Raw genomic sequence first — 26,261 nt, forward strand, 5'->3', positions numbered from 1 at the left:
AAAAATACAAGTGTCACAGCACACTATTACTGAAAAATTGCTTACTTTCTCATTTTACTGTATTATAAAATAAATCAATTGGAATATAAATACTGTTCTTAACTTCAGTGTATATTTTTATGTAGCCTGTTATAAAACTAGGCAAATAGCTAGATGAGTTGACGTACCTCCTTGAAAGGCCTCTAAGTACCCCGGTTGAGAACCACTGATCTAAATTAATGCAACGGTATTTCCAAAGAAAAATGATAATATTCTTGGATGACCTCTTGGGGCAGTGGCTTATCAAACTGGCCTGTACATGGAAGGGATCGCATTCTTCCCACTGCTTCAGATGGCAAATTCTGTCACTGTGTTTATTCCAAAGAAAGAACAAGGAAGGCCAGGGGGATGATTAGTTTAAACATTTTTGTCCATCTACTGGTTGGTGTCTTAGGCTGTCCATCCCCCCCGGGCTGGCCAAAGATACTCCTTCTGAGATACTTCTTTACACCTTGAATCAAACTAGCATTGCCTTTGACATAGTTACTGCTCCCCTGACATGGTTACTTATTACCTTGTACGGGTTGGTTTGATTAAAACATTTTTATTTTGTTATCCTGACCTTATCTTTTAGGAGGAGTCAGTATGTTTCTCTTATCTTTGGGGAATGTTTTTGTACCATCCTTGATATCGGGATGTTCTAGTACCACTTGATATCGGGATGTGTTTGCGTGAGTACTCTGTGCTTAGCACTTCTTAGGGATGTGTATTTCTGCAATATCAGCCCTGTTCTTGCCAGATTGTGTGAACAGGTTCTACCTTATACCAGGCCTCTGCTTATGTCTTAGGCTCTCTTTCTATTTCATTTGCTTCATAAATAAGCAGCTGTCTTTCCGACTACCAACTGACTGTGATGTTCATGCACAGAAATGTGGAATGGCCACACGTATATGCCATGTATGCAGTAAACATGGCATAACCTAATGAAAGAGAGAGGAAGGATGGTCCCATGATTAGGGCACTAGCCCGGGGCTTGGGAGACTGTGATGCAATTCTCTGTGCTCCAGCACAGGCTTCCCATGTAAGGTTGGGCAAGTTTTAGTGTTTTAGTTCCCCATTTGTAAAACTGGGATGATAGTACTGCCCTACCTCCTAGGGGTGTGTTGTGAGGTTAAATACATAAAGACACAGTAATGGGGGGCCAAGAGAGATAGCCAGATAGTCTTTCTCCGACTTGGACTGGCTAAAAACATTCTTTTGTTATTGTCTTAGAGAAATAAATGCTCCCTTGGCCAGGGAGAAGGGGAAGGAAATTGAAGACCTCCTTCCTCCCCCATCACAAAAAGTTAGATTCCAGATCTTCTAGGTGACAGTAATTAGGTATCAGTTCCACAGTACTTCTGCTTACTAGACTGGAATGAAGGGCATTCCGAGTATAATAAGATGTATGTATATGTTTGGCTTAGTTAATGGGGAGGAAGCTAGAACTAGGTTAAAATGTTTTATGGTTGCAACATTGATCTGTCTTTTTATGTACAATAACCTCTTAAGGAAGAGGGAGAGAGAGTAGATAGCCCCTTGTCTGCTTTAAACTAAGGTACAAATAAATGGAGAAGCTTGATATTTTTCCATGTGATTCAGTTATATAAGAAACATAACACATATCCAGAAAGACCAGACTTCTTTCTGGTTTTACACCCTCTGTATAGAATTATTCTTTTTTAACCTTGTGAACTTTTTAATGCATTATCTAAAATCTGTTAAACAATCTAAAGATCCCCCCGTTCCTACCCCAAATGATATATTCTTGTTTCTAACGTGTTATAGTTGTGAGGCTATTCCCAATATTTCCAGCCAGGAAAAAAAAAATTTTGTTGAAGAATTAATCACCTAGCATATTTTTTCTTGAATAGGAAACACTTTCCAAAGCCACATTTGTTCAGATATGGCAGTGTTTTGCACTGACATCTCTTTCTACTCTCAAAAGGTAATTTAAAGGGAAAATAGTCTCTTTGTGTGTCTTGTCAGTTTCAAATTGGGCACAGAAATATTGAATATATTGTACGTCCCTTAAGATATCTTTGCCTAGAGTGAAAAAATATTGCCTTTTAATCATTTGTTTAAAAATGATTTGACCTCCACAAGAGAATTTTTGATCTTTGAAGTATTAAGTATAACTATAATCAACCTACTTCTGTTAGGTCAGAGATCACAGAACTCCAAGGTGTTTTGCAGATGATACAGAGCTGTATTACAGTGATACCTATACACAAAGAAGATTGCTCCTATCCTGTGGTGTTTGAAAGGTTAAACAGTTGCACCTTTCTGTATTTCTCCAGTATTGTAAGCTCTTTCCAGGAGATGTAGCCAATGGGGAAATTATCTTGCCATCATATAATGGTTTTCTTATCTTAAAACTGAATACCATCTTGAAGGTGTAAGTGTGAGATTTAGACACAGTGTTGACTACAGGTCTTATTAAGAGTGAATTATTGTAGCTCTCCAACCTTATTTGCTGTATTTGTCTCTGTAGAGAAATCTCTGTTCAGCATACTAGAAAAGATTTGCTTGGGTGCTCCTTTGAAAAGAATATATTCATGTTTTCAGTTCCATTACCAGCTAATTTGTCTTAATTTGTATTAGTCTAAATAAGCAGACCTGCTACATTTAAGGATATAATTTTGTGTGGTTTAAAAAAAAATCAAGAACATGGGGCAATGAATTACACTACTGGAGGATCTATCTAATCCACACTTCAGTAAAGCCTCCTTCTTTGTAGTAACAGCCAAGACAAGAGAATAGAAGCATCATCAGTGGCAACAACAGAATTTATATGGCCAAGCTTGAGAAATGTGTGAGCACTGTGACATCACTAGCATTGACTCCATTCCTGCAGTCCATAAACCTCACTAATCTTCATGGGAGCTTCCTCATCTAAAGGAAATTCTGATGTGCTAATATAGTGAATACTACAGCTAAGCTTGTAATTAAGATGTCCATTGTAAACTCCCATTTGCACACATCCATAATTTTCTGAAAAATTCACTTTTTTAGCTAACTTCTCCTCTTCAGTCTCTGTCCAAAAGTGAATGCTTCTGGGAAGTGACCCTTTCTTTTTGAGTTAGGTGAGGTGCCCCATCTCAAAAAAGGTATACTAGAATTAGAAAAGGTTAGAAAAGGGAAACAAAATGATTAGGAGTGTAGAACAGGTTCCATATGAGGAGAGATTAATAAGACTGGGATTTTTCAGCTTGGAAAAGAGATTACTAAAGTGGGGATATGAGAGAGGTCTGTAAAATCATGACAGAGAAAGTAAATAAGTATTATTTACTCCTTTTCATAACATAAGAACTAGGGGTCACCAAACAAAATTAATAGGCAGCAGGTTTAAAACAAATAAAAGGAAGTATTTTTTTCACACGACACATAGTCAGCCTGTGGAATTCTTTGCCAGAGGATATTGTGAAGGCCAAGGCTATAACAGGGTTCAAAAAAGAACTAGACAAGTTCCTTCAGGATAGGTCCATCAATGGCTATTAGCCAGGATGTATAGGGATGGTGTCCCTAGCCTCTGTTTGCCAGAAGCTGGGAATGGGCGACAGGGGATGGATCACCTTGATTACCTGTTCTGTTCATTCTCTCTTGGGCACCTGGCAATGGCCACTGTCAGAAAACAGAATGCTGGGCTAGGTGGACCTTTGGACTGACCCAGTATGGCTATTCTTATGTTTTTTATGAAGGAAATCACTTTATTTTAAAAAAAAATCCTAACACTTTTGGGGGGAGGAAGAGACTATGGAGCAGGGATACAAAAAAGATGGCTGAAGTTGAAACCTGGTATGTAAATTGCCTTAATTGGGGACTAGAGGCTTTGCGAGCTTTGCAGAAAAAGTGGTTTTGATTTAATAAGTGCATGCATACTTGCAAACTGCACATTGTGCATATAGAAAACACAAATTCTGTGTCTTAGAGGTGAACACTTTGTGAGAAGAGCTGGGTGCATAATTTGGAGTATGTGCACTTTTCATAAAAGGTTCTGAAGTCCTGATTGTTACTTTTTAAACCAGGCCTTCTTGCTCTCTGCCCAGCTCTCTTATTCCTGCATATATCTCTGTTTTTTAGAAATCTTGATCAATAGAATATATATATGATTCAAATGATAAGTCTATACTTGAGCTGTAGGTGTAATTTCCAGCATGTGTAGACATACTTGCACTAGCTCTGATTGAGCTAGCATGCTAAAAGTAGAAGTGCCAGCGGCAAGACCAGCTAGCCGCCCTGAGTATGTGCCTGTGATTTCAGACAGGATCGTGCTAGGGCATGTTTCTCATGGCACTGCGGCTAAACTATTTGTAGCATGCTAGCTCAATCAGAGCTAGTGCAGGTATGTCTACCTCCCCTGCAAATTACATCTACAGAGCCAGTGTCGACATATCTAAAATGTCTTAGCTTTTGGGCTTTGCACCCAGAATGCACTGCAAATTGCAACTCTAGAGTTGGGAAATTTAAAAGAGATAGATGATAGAGGTTGTGGTTTTCAAAGTTTTTGAGCTAGAACCTCACCTGATATCGTTGGGCTGAGCACCACTGACTCACTGAACTTCAGCAATTTACACCGTTTTAGGATTTGGCCCTTTGTCTGGGTATGCTTGACTGTTGTTTGGTCAATCTGGTTTTGTGTCAGTCCTATCCAACTATGAAGTATAGTTTCATTTTGTCCTGCTTCTGCCCTGCTGATATTTACCATCTTTAATAATATATACCTGTTCCGGATGCTGATTTTTCCATTCAACCTCTCAAGGGGTAAAGATAAGCTTTTTTCCCCACAGGTTTTTAAAACTTTTATCACATTGTTGCAGAGACGTATAATGACTCTAAATGTTTGATGAGAAGGAACAAAAGAGAATTTCTCATACCTTATTTATCTTCAATTTACAAGAACCTGTTCTTTTAAGTTATTGTACTTGGTTTGAATTTTATACAGCCTTGAGAACAAACTAACAAGAATCAGCAAGGATCACAATTTCTTTTCTTTTGTATTGTATTTGGTGGCAAATACCTATGCATTGCTTGGAAAAAGTTTTGCATATAAGTGAAATTCACGCCTCTGTTAGGGGGAAGAGGCACTACAAGGACAAGGCACCACTTATGCCCCACATTGAGCCCTATTTTGCAGGCATAAGTGGAATGTAAGTCATGCATAGAGTAGGTCTTGTGCTGGCCCTCTGCACAGGGGGGTGGAATGTCAACTGTGGAGGGGAAAAAAAGCAATTTGCAGCTTGCTAATTATAGGAATGAAAAGTGTCCATGCTCACTGTTTCAAAAACCCATTCACCAAACTTTCCCAGGTAATAGGGGTGAGGAGATTCCAAGCAATCAATTTTTGCAGTTTCTTTCTCTCAACAACAGATTCCCTTTTGACAGAGGAATCCTCAGCTGCTTCATTAGAGCACCTATAAGTCCTCTTTGTACCATCCGGTAATGCAAATGGGACTTTTCATGCCAGATCCTTGGTCCAGGTTGTTTCTAACCCTTTTGGTTGTGGAGAAAATTTTCCAAATGTGAACTGATGCATAGCTACCTTCCTGAGTCTTCTAACAGGCAACTCCGGTGCCCCTGCTGCTGCACCTACTTTTGCCAAACCACATCTGCGGAGTAAAACTGTTAAGTCTCTGGTTATTTTCACTCTGGTGCCATTCAGAACCCTGTGGACAGCTGCAAATTTGACAAAGCCTTGTCAGTTTCACCCTAAAGCTACAGAAAGGTCAGAAACAGATCCTAAAGACATCCAGGAGAGAGGGGGACCCCCCCAAAACCAGTCTGGGGAAGGGGAAGAGCTACAGAAAATCTCCTCCTAGTAAGCAAGAGTCTGGCAGGATAGCAGAGACCTCCTGCACCTTTCACTGCAGCAGGGACCTGAGTATAAGGAAAGCAGGGGACATACCCAACAACCAGGAGGCTCTGGAATACGGGGAGGGGACAGAGAGCTCCAGCTTTCCAGCAGCCATAGGAGTGAGCTTCAGATATAATGGACTTCTAATACTCATAGGCTGTTATGACTAATCAGGGAAAAACTCCCTCCCTAGAGGAACCCTTCTTCCTTGCAGGCAGCTGAGGCAAGGCTTCTTCCCCAGCTTTCTCACCATGGGACTGCCCCTGGACCTTGCAGGTGTTATCCCTTCCTCTCATTTTTTGTATCTGCCTCTGGCTAGTAGGTTTAGGCCTCTGGTTAGATGATGGCTGCTTGGTTTTTCAAGCCCTGTCCATATTGAGCTGCAAACATATGCAACTATCATATAGCAAGGCAGTGTATTTACATGTGTTTATGAAACACATGCATACTGTACCTGTAATGTATACATTTTGAGGGGAAAAAAGCTTGTTTCAAATAATACACAATTTGTGGTATAAATAGATTGAGGCAATCATGCTTGAGTAGTTCTCAGCCTTTATCTGAACTACTTTTTGCACCACCATTCTGTGATATGTGCTCTGGAAAGGTGACTGAACTGTGAATCAGTCTGGAGATTCTGTTATAATGATGTACTATTTTGGCAGTAAGTGGAGCAGTTGCTAGTGATGGAACTTGAAAGCAGAGCTCTTATTCTAAATTTTGCTTATTTGAGGACCAAGTGTTGCAGTAGAACTGGCTGAATTTAACACACAAGAGGGTCAGTGGACTATGACATTTAATTCTGCTACACTCTTTTTTTATATATAAATATAGTCACCAAGAAGGTTAAGTTATAGGAGGTAAAAATGGGTAAGTCAGGCTGCACTTTAAAAAAAAAATTCCTTTCAGTTTTAGCCTTTTAATTTTTGTTAAAGTAACTCCTGAAACGTAAATCCTGAAAGTTTTTTCTTCCCCCTTCCCTCTTAGTACAGTAAGTCAAAGCTATGTAGTTAAGAAATGACGCTATAAACTGCTTTTTCAATTGTTTCTTTGAACAGACAATGTTCAAACAGTTCTGGAAAAAAGCATGTGCAAATAATTATCCACCAAGAATTTCTAAATACAATATTCCTTAAGCACTCCCCACAAAAGTCATATTGCAATGAATAGGCTGGAGAATGCCACTGTTATTGATCTTAACCAAGGACTTACAGTATACTATCTTGGAAAGTTCACAATTTCTACTTATGCACTTTGGCATGCATATTATGACACCACAAGGGTGCACTTTGACATTTGGTGAGTCTGGATTTTCTTCTCTGAACATTACAGAAACCTGTTTAAACAGAGAGTTGATCTGTACAAGGATCAACTTTGGTTAGCTATATTTGTTAATGATCTGTAAAAGGGGGGAGAGCAAAGAGTTTCCTTAAGACCATTTAGCTTGAGGTGGGGGAAATTCAAAGCTCCTTACCTCCCATATAGCATCCAAATGTACTGGATAGAAGTTTGAAGGTGGGTGTGCCACAGATACAGGTGAGATTGTGCTTGCCAGATTTGTGATGGCCATTCTGTCCTCAGCTATGTACGTTTTGCAGTTTGTTGTTAGTCATTTTGTTTGGTTTTTTTATGTACAGAAGATTTAAAGCAGACATTGTTATGATGTTGAGGTACAGCCAGTACCTGCTTAAGCAAAATGCTACAATAGAATAAATGTATGTTAAAAAACTCGTCACTTTGGGCAAAGCAGCAATATTGATAATATCAAACATGCATGTCTGGATGTGAATAAGCACAGAATGAATTCTGGTCATCTTTTTGCTCCATTACACTCCATTTGTATGTAACTAGCTAATAACTTTCTGAGTATTGAGTTAGGTGTCCCCAGATTACAGCAAAGTAATAGTCAAATCTTTTTTTTTCATTTTGTGTGACTATTTTAGCTAGCATCTGACAAAGATGTAATTGCTTTGCTTTTAGTGAAGGTATTACATAGATCAGAGTGTCAGACATACCCACACAGAAGAAAGAAATACAGGCTCATGTGTCATTCTAGAAGTGAATGTCTGTGTGGGAAAGAATAGTAGAAGGAACTGCTGAATGGAATAGTGTTAGAAATGATTATGATGATTCAGCAGCATTAGCTGCTAGTGTTCTTCTTCCTAAATTCCAAATCCTACGTTCTTGCTCTGTTTTTGTTTGAGAATTTGAAAGCCACATGCAAAGCCAAGGACTGATTAGTTTTAAAGACCTATTATGCCAATAAACTTAGACCATAAACAAAATTACACTTGCTAACAATTCTGGGGACATGAATGATTTGAGGCCTAATGGACTGATAAACTGAAAATGTTAAAAATAATTTTTGCCTAATATTGGCATCAGCTTTAATTTGGAGAAGTATTGACTTTGTTTGAATTCCATCAAAGCTGATGTTTGCTTTCTTTGCCCAGACCTACTAGACATGAAAAACTTCATGAGCTGTTGTTTCTCATTATATTGGGCAAGTAACCAAGCTATTGCAAAGTTAAGGCTTAACTACGCAGTGGGGTGAGTGCATTGACATGTAGAAGACTCCTGTCTGCAGCTTAAGGGTTTCTCTACACAGACCAATAAATGTGCATCACATTAGTGCACTTCAGAAAATACAGCTCCTGTAGAGTGCATTACTCCACTGTGTAGAGAAGCCCTTAATCTGCAGTCATTTTTCTCATCTTTATTGCTAAATGTTGTGTTTGCTTAAAGGGTAGTTAAAAAAATATATGTGGGTGGTAAATTTGCCTCTACTTAAAACTGTTACAATCTGGCAGTATCATTTAGATTCTTATATGCAATTCTTTAATCTACTATTCAGGCTAAAAGAACAAACCATATGAGAAAGGAGATCTGGTTTCTATTCTCTGCTCTGCTACTGATGCACTGCAAGACCGTGGGCAAGTCACTTAGGGCCTTATTCAGACATTCTCATGTGGAATAGCGCTTTAATCTCCAAAAAGTTCCATTTATTTCATTAGAACTACTGTCAGAGTAAGGTACTGCTACACGAGAGTAAGAATGTCAGCTTCTGGCCCTTAATCTCTCTGCCTTATGAACAAACTAAGATTAATGTTCCCTACTTTGTGAGGATTAGTTTATTCATTTTTGTGAACTGTGTTGAGATCTTTTGACTGAAGGAATTTTAACATGACGAAGTTACAAAATATCATTTATACAGTTGCCAAGAAATGAGCCTGAAGCAAGAAAACAATATTAGTAGTACTTGTGGTAATGCCCAGAGGCCCCATTCATGGATCAGAGCCCCATTTTGTTAAATACTTTGTCGTTGTCATTATAAATGACTATGAAGCGCCACTATGAATGGCCGTGAATAGTCATTGGTCCAGGGGAAAAGAGTGAGATTGGCTCTATAGCTTGGTGGTTAGTGCCCTTTCTGAGAATGTGGAAGACTCAAAATCAAGTTCCTGCTCCAATGACTATTTAATTATTTATAAAAAGCAAAACAGCTTCAATAGGAGAGACTGAGAAACGCCTATGGCAGAATACTCCAAAGCCCAGTGGTTAACGCAGTCACCTTTCTCCTCATTAGTTAAGAAGGGGAAATTGAACACCCACATCCCAGGTGGGTACCCTACCCACTGGGCTAAAGGCTACAAGGATGATGATGTTCTTTCTTCCCCACCACCCTCAAGCCATTTTGTGAATTTAGATCCCCTTTGCTTTTATTAAAATTTTGAATTGGGTCAAAATGAAATGTTCTATTTTAACATTTTAGAACCATTGCGATTTCTCAGTCTGGTCGAAACATTCAATGAACTCAATGGTTTTTGGTGTATAGTTTATTCACCAAAAAAATGTTGCTCAGCTCTAGTCACAAGTGCTTTGTGTCTGTTGTTATATTGTGTTAAAAGGAACTCCTCCTTTCATGGTGCATGCATATCTCCCATGGAAGAGGTGACCATTCTTTTCCTAATTCTCTTCTATTGGGGCGCTAGAGCCGATTGGAGAAATAAAAAGCTACGGTAGATTTAGAGTATTTTTTGATATTTCTGTTTGCACACATAAAGGAAGGATCGAGATGGTAGTCCATACTGTTCAGAGTTATAACCGTACATTATTAGTTACTAAGCAACAGGACACAACAGGTAGTAACTATCTGGGAGATTACAGCATTACTCATGTGGCTTTATACAGCAAGAAGGCCAAAGAAGGAATGGCTGTATGTACTTTCAGTGTGCAGTAATCCCCTAGAAATATGCTGTTCTGTTATGTCTCATTGCCACTTGCAAATACAGTATACAAATAAGATCAAGGAAAGCAGCCAGATCTAACCATATATAGAGTGTTATTGACAATAGTCTAACATAATTGACAACCACTTGGAAACTTCATTTGTGTCTGAAGTTCTAAAGCTGTTTCAGACTGGGAAAGTATTCTGCTGTAATGAATTTGAATGTGTTATTACTGTTTTTTTATGTGGATTGCTGGAGTTCCTAGAGGCCCCAGTCAGGGGTTAGGGCTTAGCTGTAACACACTTTGTACACACAATCATACCCCAAGAACTCACAGTCTATCTTATGATCATATCAAACATATGGATTGGATGAATTAGTGGGCAAGGGAACAATGAGTTGTGGCAGGAAGAAAGCCTGAAACATAAGCCCTCGTATCAGAGTCCTGGTATGAGGCAGGACCTGCTCACAGAATCTGGCAAGAAGGGGGCTGATACTGCAGAAATACACATCCCTAAAGAGTGCTAGGCAGAGTACTCACCCTGATATCAAGTGGTACCAGAACATCCCGATATCGAGGATGGTACAAAAACATTCCCCCTGGATAACAGAAACATACTGACCCCTCCTAAAAGATAAGGTCAGAATAACAGTAAGTAATAAAAATGCATTAATTAAACCAACATGTACCAGGTAATAACTAGCCACGTCGAGGGGCCGAAACTGATTATCTCAAAGAGTACAAACATAACTTGTTTGTATCAGGGTATAAAGATGTATCTCAGGGGGAGTGTCTTTGTCCTGCCAAGGGGGCAGTGGAAAGTTCCCGCCATTCACTGAGCTGCGTCCATTGTCATGGTCTTAGTATCTTTGTAGCGTCTACCATGTGCTATTACAGTGTTTTGTCAACAATAAATTTGGCCTGGTGCCTTTGCACTTTAGTGGATCTTGTGGTCATTGGGCAGTTCATTCGAGGTCTGCTGTACTGTCTGTCTGCGCAGAGCTGGAACAGCACACAGAGAGAACACACACACAACTGAACATCTAACCACGCTGGTGGCTCACATGTACAAGGTAATAACTAAACACGTGCACACAGCCAAACATTTAACGACAACAGTAAAGCTGAGTATGTTACAGTACAATAAACAGTAATCTCAAATCTCTAAGTGGCTAGCCTAACAGTCCGGTGTCATTGGCACAAATTGTCGTTTTATGTGTAAGAAACCAAAAGAGAGAAGAAAGAGCACATACTCTAGAGAGTATAGTTGAACCTCCCTCTCTGTGTTTGTCAGTCTACATTTTTTAAAATGGCATGCAGTTTTCGTAGCTCTTCTAAAGGGAGCCTGCAAAAAAGGGAGGCTGCACTTTTTTCTTCTACCTCCTTTTGATGTATAAAAAACATCTGAAAGTTTTGCTTTAAAAATAAAATGAATAAATAAATAAAAGTTTGATGGGTGAGGGGCAAGGGGGGAGCTGAGTTATTAGTTTTTCACATAAGACATCCAGGTCTCGTCTGCCCTGTAATATTCTAGACAAGAGAACTAGTGAATTGGTGACATCAAGAAAGTCAAGAGAGTGGGAGTTGAAAACTGAAAGGGGAAGCAATTTTTAATCAAACTGTCTAAAACACATGGGAGGATTTTGATTCTTTTGTGTTTGAATGTTTATTAATTTTGTTGACACCCATTTAATTACTGATTAACAGTGGATAACAGACATTTTTGTTAAAGATTCAACACTCTTTCTATTAAGGTATGATATTTCACAATAAATATGCTCTGAACAATTCAACAGATACCCTAGTAAAACAAGGAAAGACCATACTTGACATTCCCGATATTTAGAGGGTGAAAAACCAAGAACTTGAAAAACAAAAGCTGAAAGAAAATGAAAGAAGGGGAAAAACCTGAACAAATACTTTGCCTCAGTTTTGAATGAGTCTAATGAAGAACTTAGTGGTAGTGTGGCTAAGAGTAATAAGGATATGGAGGTAGAAATTATCACAGGCGAGGTAGAAGTAAGTTCAAACAGCTTAAAGGGACTAAATCAGGGGGCCTGGATAATCTCCATTCAATAATATTAAAAGAACTGGCACATGAAATTGCAAGTTCAATAGCAAGGAATCTGTAAACTTGGGGGTCGTACCTTTTTGACAAGAGAATTGCTGATATAGTTCCTAATTTTAAGAAAAGGAAAAAGTGATCCAGGAAACTACAGGCCTGTTAGTTTGATCTCAGTTGTATGCGAAGTCTTGGAACAAATTTTGAAAGAGAAAGTAGTTCAGGACATAGAGGTGAACAGTGAGTGGGATAAAATACAGCATGGTTTTACAAAAGGTAGATCTTGCCAGACCAACCTGATCTCCTTCTTTGAGAAGATAACATATTTTTTAGACAAAGGAAACACAGTAGATCTAATCTACATAGATTTGAGTAAGGCATTTGATACAGTTTCACATGGCAAATTATTAGTTAAATTAGAGAAGATCGGGATTAATATGGGAATTGAAAGGTGACTAAGGAACTGGTTAAAGGGCAGACAACAATGAGTCATACTGAAAGGTGAACTGTGAGGTTGGAGGGAGGTTACTGGTGGAGTTCCTCAGGGATTGGTCTTGGGAATGATCTTATTTAACATTTTTAGTACTGACCTTGCCACAAAAAGTGGGAGTGTGCTAAAAGTTTTTTGCAGATGACACAAAGGTGGGAGGTATTGCCAATACAGAGTAGGATCAGAATATCATAACAGGAAGATCTGGATGACCTTGTAAACTGGAGTAATAGAAATGGGATGAAATTTAATAGTGCAAAGTTCAAGGTCATGCATTTGGGGACTAACAACAAGATTTTTTGCTATAAGCTGGGGATTTATCAGTTGGAAGTGACAGAGAAGGAGAAAGACCTGGGTATATATGATCATAGAATGACTATGAACAGTCAATATAATACAGCCAAGAAAAAGGCTAATGCAGTCCTAAGATGCATGAGGTGAGGTATTTCCATTAGAGACAGGGAAATGTTAGTACTATTTTACAAGTCACTGGTGAGACCACATCTGGAATAGTATGTGCATTGCTGGTCTCCCATGTTTAAGAAAGATGAATTCAAACTGGAACAGGTGCAGAGAAAAGCTCCTAGGAAGAGACTCAAAAAGCTTGGCTTGTTTAGCTTAACCAAAAGAAGGCTGAAGGGAGATACGATTGCTCTCTATAAATACATCAGAGGGATAAATATCAGGGAGGGAGAGGAATTATTTAAATTAAGTGCCAATGTAAACACAAGAACAAATGGATATAAACTGGCCATCAACAAGTTTAGGTTCGAAATTAGGTGAAAGTTTCTCACCAACAGAGGAGTGAAGTTCTGGATCAGCCTTCAAAGGGGAGCAGAGGGGGAAAAAAACCTAACTGGCTTCAAGACTGAGCTTGATTATTTTATGGAGGGGATGGTATGACGGGACTGCCTACAATGGTATGTGGCCCATCGGTGACTGCCAGTAGCAAAAATCACCAATGACGGGACACTAGATGGGGAGGGCTCTAAGTTACTACAGAAAATTATTTTCCAGGTATCTGCCTGGTGGGTCTTACCCTCATGCTCAGGGCCTAACTGATCACCATATTTGGGGTCAGGAAGGAATTTCTGCCCATCCCAAGATTGGCAGAGATCCTGGGATTTTTTTTTTTTTTTTGCCTTCCTCTGCAGCCTGGGGCACAGGTCACTTGCAGGTTTAAACTAGGGTAAATGATAGGTTCTCTGTAACTTGAAGTCTTTAAACCATGATTTGAGGACTTCAGTAACTCAGCCAAAGTTTATGAGTCTATTACAGGGGTGGATGGGCGAGGTTCCGTACACTGCAATGTGTAGGAAGTCACGATGATCACGATGGACCTTTCTGACCTTAACGTCTCTGAATCTGAATAAGAGAGAACATTTTCGGCCCTCCTTATGCATTATAAAGAATCCCTTTCTTTGTAGGTCACACTCAAGCATAATGGGTGAGATTGTGATACATAAATTTGTATTTTGTTTTATTTCACTGTAAACTGTGTTCACTGGGTTTTTTTTCTGTTTCTTTCCAGTGGAGTTTTTACATTGTGATTTGGCTTCAATGAAGTCCATACGGCAATTTGTGCAACAGTTTAGAGCAAAGAATTGTCCACTCCACGTCTTGGTGAATAATGGTGAGTTCTCTTTCACCTTCTCACATGCTTACTGTAAGATTTTGACATACTGGGTTCTTTACAGCGCTTCACATTTCAGATACTTTATTTGAACCAAACAACAAGATAGCAATTGACTCAGTTACTGCTTGCAGCCTTGTCAGCACTTCAGTACATTTTAAGAGACATCTCAGTTTGCCAGCTCTTTTGATTGTAGTGCAAGTGTCATGATACTCGTTATTTTTTTTAATTAAAGCCCAAGCTTCTGGAGTCACGGAAGAGAATTCCAGCATTCATTTTTTAAAAGTTTCTAGGCCTCATGGCTGTGGAAAAAAACCAGGAAAATGTGACCCTAAAAGTTCAAAAATCCAAAGGCATATAAAAAACCCAACTTGTGTGTGTTTGTTTTTTTTTTTAAATCTCAAGATTTTTGGGGACTGACTTTTGATATTTTTGAACACTAGGATTGGCAGTTCTAACTATCTAATGTTTTTATAACCATGGTGTCTTCAGGATCCAGCCCAGAAAGAGATTTTTTTCTTCTGGCATTTTTATTTTAAAAAAGCCCCCTTTGTACTAAGCACTCTGCTATAAAGGGAACTTTTCATATAAGCATTTAACCAGAAACAAATCATCAACAAATCCACACCTCTTCCCCACTCACTTGGGGCTGTTGTCCAAGCCCTTCAGTGCTCACACACTTTTTTCTTTCCCCCCAGTTATTTGCCTGAACTGTCTGTCAGTGAAGACACAAGGGAGGAAACCGAGAAATCCAAAAGGGCCCACACTGTTTTCTCCTCCTATACAACTGTCCTGCCCTGCTGAGGGCAAAACAAACTAATAATTTCACCTGCATTGCATTAGATGATTTGCTACATGCCCTAATGTACTATAGGAGCTCTTGATAGTGCAAGCAAACTGTAGCTCACACAGTATTAAAATGAAAATTTAGAGTTTATTCCATAGAGTTAATGTAAACATGTGCCAAATCTTAACTGCTTAGCTCTTCTCTTCTGCAAGTGTCCATAAAGACACCCCTCTCCTCCTGCTGGTCATCTACAAGAACAAAATTTTGACAGCAATGGATGGGATTCTTAAAGTGGAATGGATCTTGGTGTTCTTTTAAGAGGAGAAAAAACTTCCGGATTTCATAGACTTGTACGCCAGAAGGGTCCATTAGATCTATTAGATCTATTCAGGATTGAAAGGCTAGCTTCCACCCTAGCTGCAACCTGTGCAGTAAAAATGAACACCCATACTGTAACTGTGCATTCTTGAAAAAAGAACAGGAGTACTTGTGGCAAATTTATTTCAGCATGAACTTTCGTGAGCTACAGCTCACTTCTTCAGATGCATAGAATGGAACACACAGACAGGAGATATTTATACATTAGTGTAATGACCCAACCATGTAAATGGACACAAATCTGACATCAGGAATCATAACATTCAAAAACCAATGGGAGAACATTTCAACCTCTCTAACCATTCAGTGACAGACTTGAAGGTGGCAATTCTGCAACAAAAAAACTTCAAAAACAGACTCCAAAGAGAGACTGCTGAACTCGAATTAATATGCAAATTAGATACAATTAACTCAGGCCTAAACAGAGACTGGGAATGGTTGGGTCATTACACTAATTGAATCTATTTCCCTATGTTAAGTTCTCCTCACACCTTCTATGGGTCATCTTAATTAGCACTTCAAAAGTTTTTTTTCTCCTGCTGATGATAGCTCATCTCAATTGATTAGACTCTTCCTGTTGGTATGCATACTTCCACCTTTTCATGTTCTCTGTATGTATAAATATCTCCTGCCTGTGTGTTCCATTCTATGCATCCGAAGAAGTGAGCTGTAGCTCAAGAAAGCTCATGCTGAAATAAATTTGTTAGTCTCTAAGGTGCCACAAGTATTCCTGTTCTTCTTGTGGATACAGACTAACTCGACTGCTACTCTGAAACCTGCACATTCTTGCTCATCAGAGCAGATAAAAAGCATTATAGGCCCAATTTTTCAAATGTGGATGCCTAAAGTTAAGCATCTAAGTAATTATTTAGGCATCTAAATAAAAATGGCCTGATTTTCAGGGGTGTCCAGCTCCCAGTGACATCAGTGGTATTTATGGATGCTCAGAAATTCTGAATATCAGGCCACTTTTACTCAGACGCTTAAATAATGCACCTAAGTTTGAACATTTGGTCCATAAGCTATGCAATTATTCAGCTGATCTCTGGCATCTTAATAATAATATCTAGCTCTTCAATAGTGGTTTTTCATCAGTAAATCACAAAGCTTGTTACCAAGGAGGTCAGGATCATTATCTCCTTTTTGTAGGTGGGGAAACTGAGTCACAAGGTGGAAAAGTGACTTGCTCAATGTCACCCAACTAACAGCAGTGAAACGGGGATTAGAATCCAGATCTTCACAGTCAGTTCAAAGCACAATCACTAGGCCACATTGATATCTGAGACAAGGTTGACAAAGGAACAGTGATGGTAGGGAGAGAAGAAAGAAATACATGCTTGATCTTGCAAATGCTACTGAGCATATTGCTCATAACTTTATGTAGTTCCATTACTGCCTTGATTAGTCCCACTGAGTTATAGGACAACCAAAAGCACGAATCACTACACTTGGTAATATAATTGTGTTTGAAGGATTAGACCCTAAAAGAGTGGCTTTGGGAAGACGATAGCAAGCATCTGATTTTCAATGCTGTTACATTTTTGCTGTATCACTACATGGGAAACAAGGAGCCTGATTATTACATCAAAGTCCATCATCTTAAAAATGTTATTCTTTGATGGGCTTAATAAAAAATGGGATATGACACCAAAGCCTCGAAGTCCAAAATATAAACTTTAAAGAGGCTTGACATACAATGCCCTGAACTAATTTACATTTTCATGACCCCCAAGAAAGGCATTTTATTTAATTCATGCTCAGTTACTGTTGCCCAGATAAATTATCTCTTTAAGAAAATCCTTTCAGAAGCTGTAATGAAATGGATGGCTTAACTTGGCCTTTTATGAAGGCTGCAACAGAATCACAGGAATAACCATCTCCAGAGCCACTGTAAAGGCTCCCTTCTAATAATTAGGTTAGCCTCCGACAATCACATGGTGAATCACCAAGCTTCCGCTTTTGGGGGCTTGTTTTCCTATTCTGTTCAACATCTGTTTTAGCTCCTGTAAATAATCTGGCATGTGGCTGACATTAAAAGAGAAAGTCGGTAGATTCCAACACAGTGAGCATCTGATCCTTTGACACCAAGAGAGAGGCTCCCAGTGACCTTGGATTAGTGCTGAGTGCATAATTTTGCCCATAGAGCCATTGAAGCTAATTGATTTTTATTTTCCTTTTTAATTTTGCATTCCAGTGTTTTCACTGAAAATCCATTCAGTGTGATTTGTACTGTGTTTAGGGAGCATGATTCATTCATAGATTTCAAGGCAATAAGGGACCAATATGTTCCTAGTCTATGACCTCTCTCCACGCTCAGACGTTGTTGTTCTTCTGCCTCCCATATTCAATTACAAAAATAACAGTCACTAGAACAAGGGCAATGCCAGCTGTAATTCTGCTTTGGACTGGTTCTGATTGGATTACAAAGACGTGTGTTTGCATGTTTTTTGTTTAAAATATTTGATTGTCAAAACACAAACCTTTTTAGATGAATATTAAGCAGTTTGGGGAAAATTAATTTTCTCTAGGGAAACTTTGTTAATGTGCAGATCTAAAATAACCCATTTGTGAAACTGTAGAGTTATCTATATTGTCAAATATTTTTAGTTTAGCATTGAGAGCCAGATCCTGAAAGTTTTCTCTGTGCAAAATTCTGATGCATATATGGGTTATGGTGCACTTTTAAGTGTCCAGTGCAACACCCTTTGCTGAGATAATGAAAAGACTCCAACTGAGCTTTGCATGAGGGCCATAGGAGGGGCTCAGAGGGCTTTGTATCAGGCACTAAATGACTTTAACAGGAGTTCTGCATGCAGAGCACTTACTGAATTAAGAATTATATGATCAAGGACCATAAAATGGGGAATGAGTAATGCTTGGAAATATTGTTAGATTTAATGCAAAATAAATTACTTCAGAGTATTACTTAGTTTATTTATTCCATTCTCACAAGGTCTTTAAGTTAGTTTAGTTGCTTGAAATGAAATATTTAACTTTTAAAATATATAGTTTCATTTATTATACATTATTCATATTTACATGATGTAATTGTATGATTATGCAATACATTTATACCGGGTTTATGCATGTATCTATCTATACACACATACTTAATACATTATTTACTTTAAATAAAAGTTATTGGGCCAGAAAGAAGTGAGAATGACTCTATAGCTGAGTGGTAAAGACACTCCCCTGAGAGATGAGAGACTTGGATTCAAGTCCCTGAATATTTTATACATATTTTATACAGAGTGATCCACCACAGAAGTCACTGGTTAGGGGACTCATCTGGGAGGGAGAAGACCTTGGTTCAAGTCTGTGCTTCAGATCAGGCAGAGGTGGGAATTGAACCTGGATCTCTCACTTCCAGCGTGAGACCTTTAACTACTGAACACTTTTTTTTTGGGGTAGGGGGGAGGAGGAGCAGTTCCTCTTTCTTTTTTTTCTTTTTTCTTTTTTTTTTTAAACAAGAAAGGGCTGACTTGGCTTGGCTGTCCAACTCCAGGAGAGCAGAAAGAGGTACCTCCCTAAGGCCTTTGAGGGTTGCGGCTTAGACCATGCCTCTTTCCTTGGCAGATCCTCTTGGTTAGTTTAGGTGGATCCCTGTTCAACATGCTGGCTTCTGTGAACCAGGGATAGAGCCACTGGTGGGCCCTGGCCCACACAATTAGCACCTAAGATCACTCAAATCTGAAAAGAAATGTCAATGTTGAGCCAGGCCACTGAGTAGCGCAGTCTTTTAATGCAGTTGCTGCTGCCTCAAACTGCTCCGCTCAGCTCCGCTTCCCCATCAACATGGGCTCCAACTCTGCACCCTCCTCTCTCCCCACTAGCTCCAGTTATTGCATCCCTTTTTGCTGATTATTTCTTTGCTCCCAAACAACCTGGTTTTGGCCAACCCCTCTCCTCAGCAGTGGGCAGGAGCAGGGCACACTTCTCCCTATGGGGAGGAAGCAACTGTATGGCATGAGATGGAGTTGGCACCTTTGTCAATGGAGAACAGAGTGGAGCCCGAGTCAGGGAGCAGAAGCCCATGTACTGGGTCACAACGCCGCTCATTGGCCCAACCACCTCTCCATCACTGATGCAGGGGAGGGGCTCCACTGTTACGCCACCCGGCTCTGGTTATTGTCTTCCCATTGGCTCTCACAGCCAATCTGATTATAGTCAACCACCCTCCCCCATACACACCCTACCCCTGGTCATGGGCAGGCTGGGACGAATTACACCCAATCAGGAGGCAGCAACCGGATCTGGTGTGTACTGGTGGAGCCCCTTCCAGGCTGCCAGGCCAAATTTAAATGACATTGAGATGTGGTGCTCGGAGTCCTGCTTCTCCCCCCTGGATGTAGGGTCTGCCATGTCAGGTGGAGTCTGGGATTGGGAGCAGGAGCCAATGCTCCAGGTCACAATGCTACTCAGATTTGGCTTGGCCACCCCCATCATATCAACAGGAAAGGGGCTCTGCTGTTTTACCACCCAGCCCTCGTTGTTGCCTCCCCATTGGCAGCGGTCTGCCCCGACATGTCCTTGGCCGGGTGGGTGGGGCTGGCCGCAGCCAGATATGCAATAATATATAATATAATAACATACAATATTATACTATATATATATGTAACCCTTCTGCCCCTCTGAGTTGGCAGCAACAAGGGCCAGGTTCAGTATCCAGCGGTTCCGTTTCAATAACACATGGCATAACCGGCTCGAGCCCCCACCCAGTGACCTGGGACACTTACATACCATACCCTCCTGGGCGCCTCTAGGAGGCAATACTTCCCCTCTCGCAAGCACGGAGTCTGAGTGTAGCGAAATCTTTTTAATAAAGGAAGGAATCAATGCGGATCCATGAGAAACACCACAAACAGAGTTATACACAACCATAACCAACCCCAGTAATTTGGGCACATGTCTTTTCCCCTTAGGGTCTAAAGTCCAAATCACCCAAAGTCCACAAACCCAAAAGTCTCTGGTCAGTGCCACCACCCAGATCAAGAGTCCTATCTGTAGAAAGGTCCTCCCCTCCAGCCGGGTGAAAGGGGAACCTAAAACTGGTCCAGGGCAACTGCGCCTGCCTCTCCGGGGTTCTGCTTCCGCCTTCTCCACGACTGCTTCCGCCTTACCAGCTGCTCCACTCTGCCCCGGCCGTCCTCACAAAACTGCGCCGCTCCACCCAGCTGCCGGTCGTGAGCTCTCCAGTTAATCCTGCAAACGGGGCTCGGGGCGGTGGAAGCTCCGCCAGCATCTGTGGGCTGCTCCACCACGCGCCCACAGCTATCTGTATTCCGCATGCCAGCTCCGCATCCAGCACCTGGTCTGTGGGTCTCCCATCACACGGCCATCCCACTAGAACTGCCCCCAACTCCGCCAGCTGCTCGGGGTCCACGTGATAAAGGCATCAGGCGCCCAGCCACGATAGCGTGTTAAGGGGCACAGGACTGGCAGTGCTCCCAGCTCAAATTTCAGCTCCCTTTTGTGACTTTGTGTCAGCTCTGTAAGAGTGGAGTCGTCAGCAGAGGCAGTTAGTAGGGGTAAAAGCCCACGTGGTATGTCGTGCGAGCGCGCGATTAGCCCTGGCCCAAGTGAGATTCCACAGTCTCGAGTCAACCATGGTATCTAGAGTGCTTAAGGATAAAAATAACTGCTGACATTCCACAGGGAACTGCGACGAGGAGGGGGTACGAAAACGTGGGCGTATAGCGCCAACAGAGGGAGCTGCAGCCACTCAGGCACAAATACACGGAGGGGCCCTGTGCCCAACCTCTTCTCGTCTTATTCCCAGGTTGTGGAACCTCATGTCCCTTGTTCTAGGCAGAGGTACCAACCCAACTGAGGTTGACGTCATTTTCCGTCACAAGGAGTAAGCAGTCCCATCAGGCTGCTCGGCAGTCTGGGGATACGGCAGAAGGCGTGCTATGCAAACTATTGAGGCGATTCGCCACAGCCTTCCAGACATTCTGTTCCAACACTTCCCATACTTCAACACCAAGAAATGTCAGGCGTACCAGCTCATCTCTGACGCTGCTACATAGATATATAGCATACACACACGTCTCGCCGGCAGCACACACACACACACACACACAATATAGTATACATTGCTGTCCACCAAAGTTGGGGCTGGCCCACCTATGTCTCACTGCCTAACCTCTATGGTCATGGCTAACTGAATTCCCAATTCTGGCACCCGACTCTCCCCATCGGCATTCGTGGGCGCACGTAACCTGGCCATGATTCCCATTAACGCACAGCAACTACCGAGTGATACAATGTTGAGCCACATCTCCTTTCTTGACTACCGAAGTTACTTGGTACTGGTTAAGAAATGTGATCGCCCATTAGAACTCAATCCCATTCGCACAGACCTAACCAAATGTTGATTATTATACCAAAGTTGGGATTTCAAAAGAGCCTAGCGAATTAGGTAGCAAATCCCATTGGAAAGCGAGTAGGAGTTGACAGCAAGTTAAGCTCCCTTAGCTCTTTTGGAAATCCATGCAAAAGGATACCGATTGCCAAGAGCAAAATGAGAGCGATAAGGGCAAGAGGCAATCTCATAACTCATAGGTCAGAAGGGACCAGATATTATCATCTATCTGAGCACCTGCACAAGCAGGCCACAGAAACCTCTACCCGAAAGGGGCGGCCACAATGTGCCGACTTTTATGTAAACCGAACCCCTAGCCCATGACTGAGTAATTGAAGTCCTCAGAAATTGTGGTTGAAAGGACCTCAAGCTGCAGAGAGAGTCCACCAGGAAGGACCCATGCCCACGCTGCAGAGGAAGGCTGAAAAAGCCCCAGGGCCCCTGCCCAATCCGCCCTGGAGGAGAGAATTCCCTCCGACCCCCGAAAATATGGCAATCAGCTAAACCCTGAGACATGGGCAAGGACTCCACCAGCCAGCACGCCAGGAAGAGATTCTCTGCAGTAACTCAGATCCCGATCCCAGCCCAATCCAGAGCATCCGCACCGACCAAAGCAGACTTATTCTGCATGGATAATCCAAGCAATTGCCCAAATTAAACTAACCATATATCATCCCCTCCATATACTTAATCAAGCGTATCTTAAAGCGCAGATTAAGCTCTTTTGCGGCCCACTACGTCCCTTGGAAGGCGTGTCCAGGAACTCACTCCCTCTAAGGGTTAGAAACCTTCGCTAATTTCACGTCTAAAACGGCCTAGTCGCAGTTTGTACACCATTTGTCTTGTCGCTACATTAGTATAAAGTGTAAATTAATTCCTGCTCCCCCTAACGTTAATCCCTGATATATGTATAATATAAGCAAGCAATAGCCCCCAGCCTCTTTGCTAGGCTAAACAGCCAAGTTGAGGCTCCTTTCCATAAGGCAGATGGTTCCATTTTCCTCGGAGCATCCTTAGTAGCCCGTCTCTGAACCTGTTCCAGTTTGAATTCATCCTTCTTAAAGACATGGATACACCAAACTGCAAACAATATGCCAGTGGGGCGTCCACAGCGCCTTATATAACGGTACTAACACCTCCTTATCTGCTGGAAATACCTCGCCTGATGCCAAATCCGAGAAACGCGCATTTGCTTGTTAACTTAGACGGCCATGATCGATTGGCGCTCCAGAGGTACATACCTCTATCGTAAACCAATAACCCAGCCGTTGCTCCCCTCTGTTGCTTCCAACTGAGCGTCCCCAATGATATAGTCTAAAATTCTATTATTAATCCTAAGTGGCATGACCTGCACTTTTCACTATTATAATTTCATCTATTTACAGAGCTACTGCCGTTTACATCAGGCTGTCCAGATCTGCCTTATAGTATCACTCCTCGCTGGTTTTAGCAATACCTCCCCACTTTTGTGTCATCCGCAAACTCTTATTAGCACATTGCGCACTCTTTGGGCAAGGTCATATAAATAAGGTTAAATAAGAATTGGTCCCAAAACCGATCCTTGAGGGACCCACAGTAACCTCCTTACCAGCCTGACAGTTCCCCGTCCAGTACGACCGCTGGAGTCTCTTTAACCAGTTCCCTATCCACCTACAACTTCATACTCATCCCCCATGCTGTCCAATTAACTAACAGTTCCCCATCGGACGTGTCAAAATGCTATACTGAGAATCGAGGTAAATTAGATCTACCGCATTTCCCTTTGTCTAAAGACATCTTCCACCTTTCCCACGAAGGGAGAATCAGGTTGGTTTTGGCAAAGATCTACCTTTAGTTAATCCGGTGCTATCATCCCAATTGACCATTGACCTCAATGTCCTTAACTACTTTCTCCTTTAAAATTTTTTCCAAGACCTTACATACTACAGACGTCAAGCTAACAGGCCTACAGTTACCCGGATCACTTTTTTTCCCTTTCTTAAAAATAGGAACTACGTTAGCAATTCTCCAGTCGTACGGTACAACCCCCGAGTTTACCGATTGATTAAAAATTCTCGCTAACGGGCTCGCAATTTCATGCGCCAGTTCCTTTAATATCCTTGCTATAGCTGATTTGAATGAGAACCTGAATGCTATCATAACATAATTTTGAGGTTAATTTAAGGGGGGAAAAGCCTGTTGAAAAAATGTGTGATTTCATTTGGCAAACAAACATCAGCCCTTTCATTTCTATGCTTTTTACTTTGCTTCCCGGGCTCCTCTTTGCTATTCCATGCCGTTCATGCTAAGCAGTTGATTTTCAAAGTGAATCAAAAGGAAAGAATATTTTTTAAAAAATGCAAATGGTACATTGCTTAAACAAACAATTTAAGTTTTTAAAAATTATTTGGGTTGGCATATAACACATGAGCTAACGTGGGTTTTTTTCCCTACACTTCCATGAAAAACATCATGTAGCTCAAATAGCCAGTCTACAAAGTTATTAAAAGAGGGATTTGTAATTTAAAAAAAAATCTGATAAAATATTAACTAACTAAAGGTGCATAATAAGTGCAGTTTATCATCTAGACTTACAATTCAGTTTTGGGTATCAACACCACAGTCTTTTCAGGCTGTAAGCTCTTCTTGAGACTGCGACTGTGTCCTTCGTATGTTTGAAAAGCGTGCAGCACATTATGGGCACTACCACAATATAAATGTTAAATTAATAGTAGTCACGTATAGAAGAGGCATGTATTAAAAAACGTTAGGAGCTGACAGTGTCATTGTATGGAAATCTCTAGAGCTGTAAATTGATGGTATTATTTCCCACTTAAGAGATTTTTTTTCCCCATACCACCAACTTGACAGTTGTCTTCCTTGTATGCTACAAATGCTTTTCAATATATTTTAAATACACTTGTTTCTTTATTTTATTCTTTTGCTATGGTGAGTGATTCCACTGATCAGCAAATGTAACAGGGACATTACAACAACCTTAGTGAAAACAGAATATCCACACATACCGTCAAAGATGATTAGATACAAATTGCCAGTCTTGAGGGACAATGAAATACTGTTTGAGACTACCTGAGTGTCTTTTTTGGCACTGTGTTGGGGAGGGAGGGAAATCGACAAGACCTTGAATACATTTCTTGGTAGAATTGGAGGTTGAGAGATTTTAAAATATTAGCCCATTGTAGGCAGATCACTAAGCTAATGAATTTCAGGCTGAACTCTTTCTAAGACTTTAAAATCAGTTAATAATTGTGAACTATTGACCGGTGCAGAAATTCATCATTGCACATTTTATAGGTGAGTGCAGAAATTTATTTCTTATTATAATATGTAACCCTCTCTAAACCTGCTTGTTTGTGGGGTACAGCTGTATGATACAATCAAAATTATAGAGACCAATATGTTTATGAGTTATGTAAGTGTACTTGTGTATATACCACATATATATGCATACATACTTATATGCATACACACTTAGACTCTGATTCTGCAAACACTTATATATATCGTGACAAAGTTCCTCCTCTACCTTGGTGGGTCCTGCGCTTCTTGGCAGATTTGCTCACCTCAGTGATCTTCCCCACAGTCTGGGTTAACTCCTCCTGTGTCTGATCAGGAGTTGGGAGGTTTGGGAGGAACCCGGGCCCGCCCTCTACTCCTGGTTCCAGCCCAGGGCCCTGTGGATTGCAGCTGTCTATAGTACCTCCTGTAACAGCTGCATGACAGCTACAACTCCTGGGCTATTTCCCCAGGCCCCCTCCAAACACCTTCTTACCTCACCAGGAACCTCCTCCGGTGTCGATAATGGCTTTCTCCAAAATCCTCCAGCAGTTTACCACCGCACTCTCACTTCTCAGCTCCTTGCCTCTTGTCTCCCAGCTCCTCACCACCAGCTGCCGCTGCCTCATGGCTCCCCTGCCGACTGGGGCGAGCTCCTTTTAAAAACCCAGGTGCCCTGATTAGCCTGTCCCCGATTGCTGCAGGATGTTCTAAGAAAGTAGCTATATCCACTGCCTCTAGAAAGGTCTTAATCCGGCCATCCAGGTGCCGTCGATAACCTGAGCAGCTGCCATTTGGTTACCGCAGGTCTTAGGATTGTTGAGCCTGGGCTAAATACCTGTTTCTCAGACTGTTACTGTAGCCATCTGGCGCTGCGCATCCCAATATGAAAACTTATGTACGAGAGAGTCCCGCATGGTAAGTCAAGAGATATAATCACGTATGTACGTTACTCAGCATGCTTAGGAGTTCACAGGAGGAACCTTTAAGAGAAATACTGATATAGGATGCGGTAGGCGCAAAGGATTAATCCAAATATACACTACGATTTGTATACCACCAAAATGTATATTAATAGCTAAGTAGTTGTAATTTAGTGTTTATATCTATGGCACCAGCTCGGGGGCTATAGGTATCACTAAACGACTTCACCTCCTTGCCCTGGT

The 26,261-nt window shown here is 41.1% G+C and overlaps 1 protein-coding gene across 1 annotated transcript in view; it reads left to right on the plus strand.

Moving 5' to 3' along the window:
- DHRSX (dehydrogenase/reductase X-linked) overlaps window positions 1-26,261 on the plus strand; it is a 212,420-nt gene that overhangs the window by 116,427 nt on the left and 69,732 nt on the right. The window contains exon 5 of the mRNA XM_075060749.1: window positions 14,186-14,287. Within this exon, the coding sequence (XP_074916850.1) occupies window positions 14,186-14,287 (102 nt within the window). The remainder of the gene's footprint in view (window positions 1-14,185; window positions 14,288-26,261) is intronic.

The sequence above is a fragment of the Chelonoidis abingdonii genome, chromosome 1 (genome assembly GCF_003597395.2).
Source record: "Chelonoidis abingdonii isolate Lonesome George chromosome 1, CheloAbing_2.0, whole genome shotgun sequence".
Classification (NCBI taxonomy): domain Eukaryota; kingdom Metazoa; phylum Chordata; order Testudines; family Testudinidae; genus Chelonoidis; species Chelonoidis abingdonii.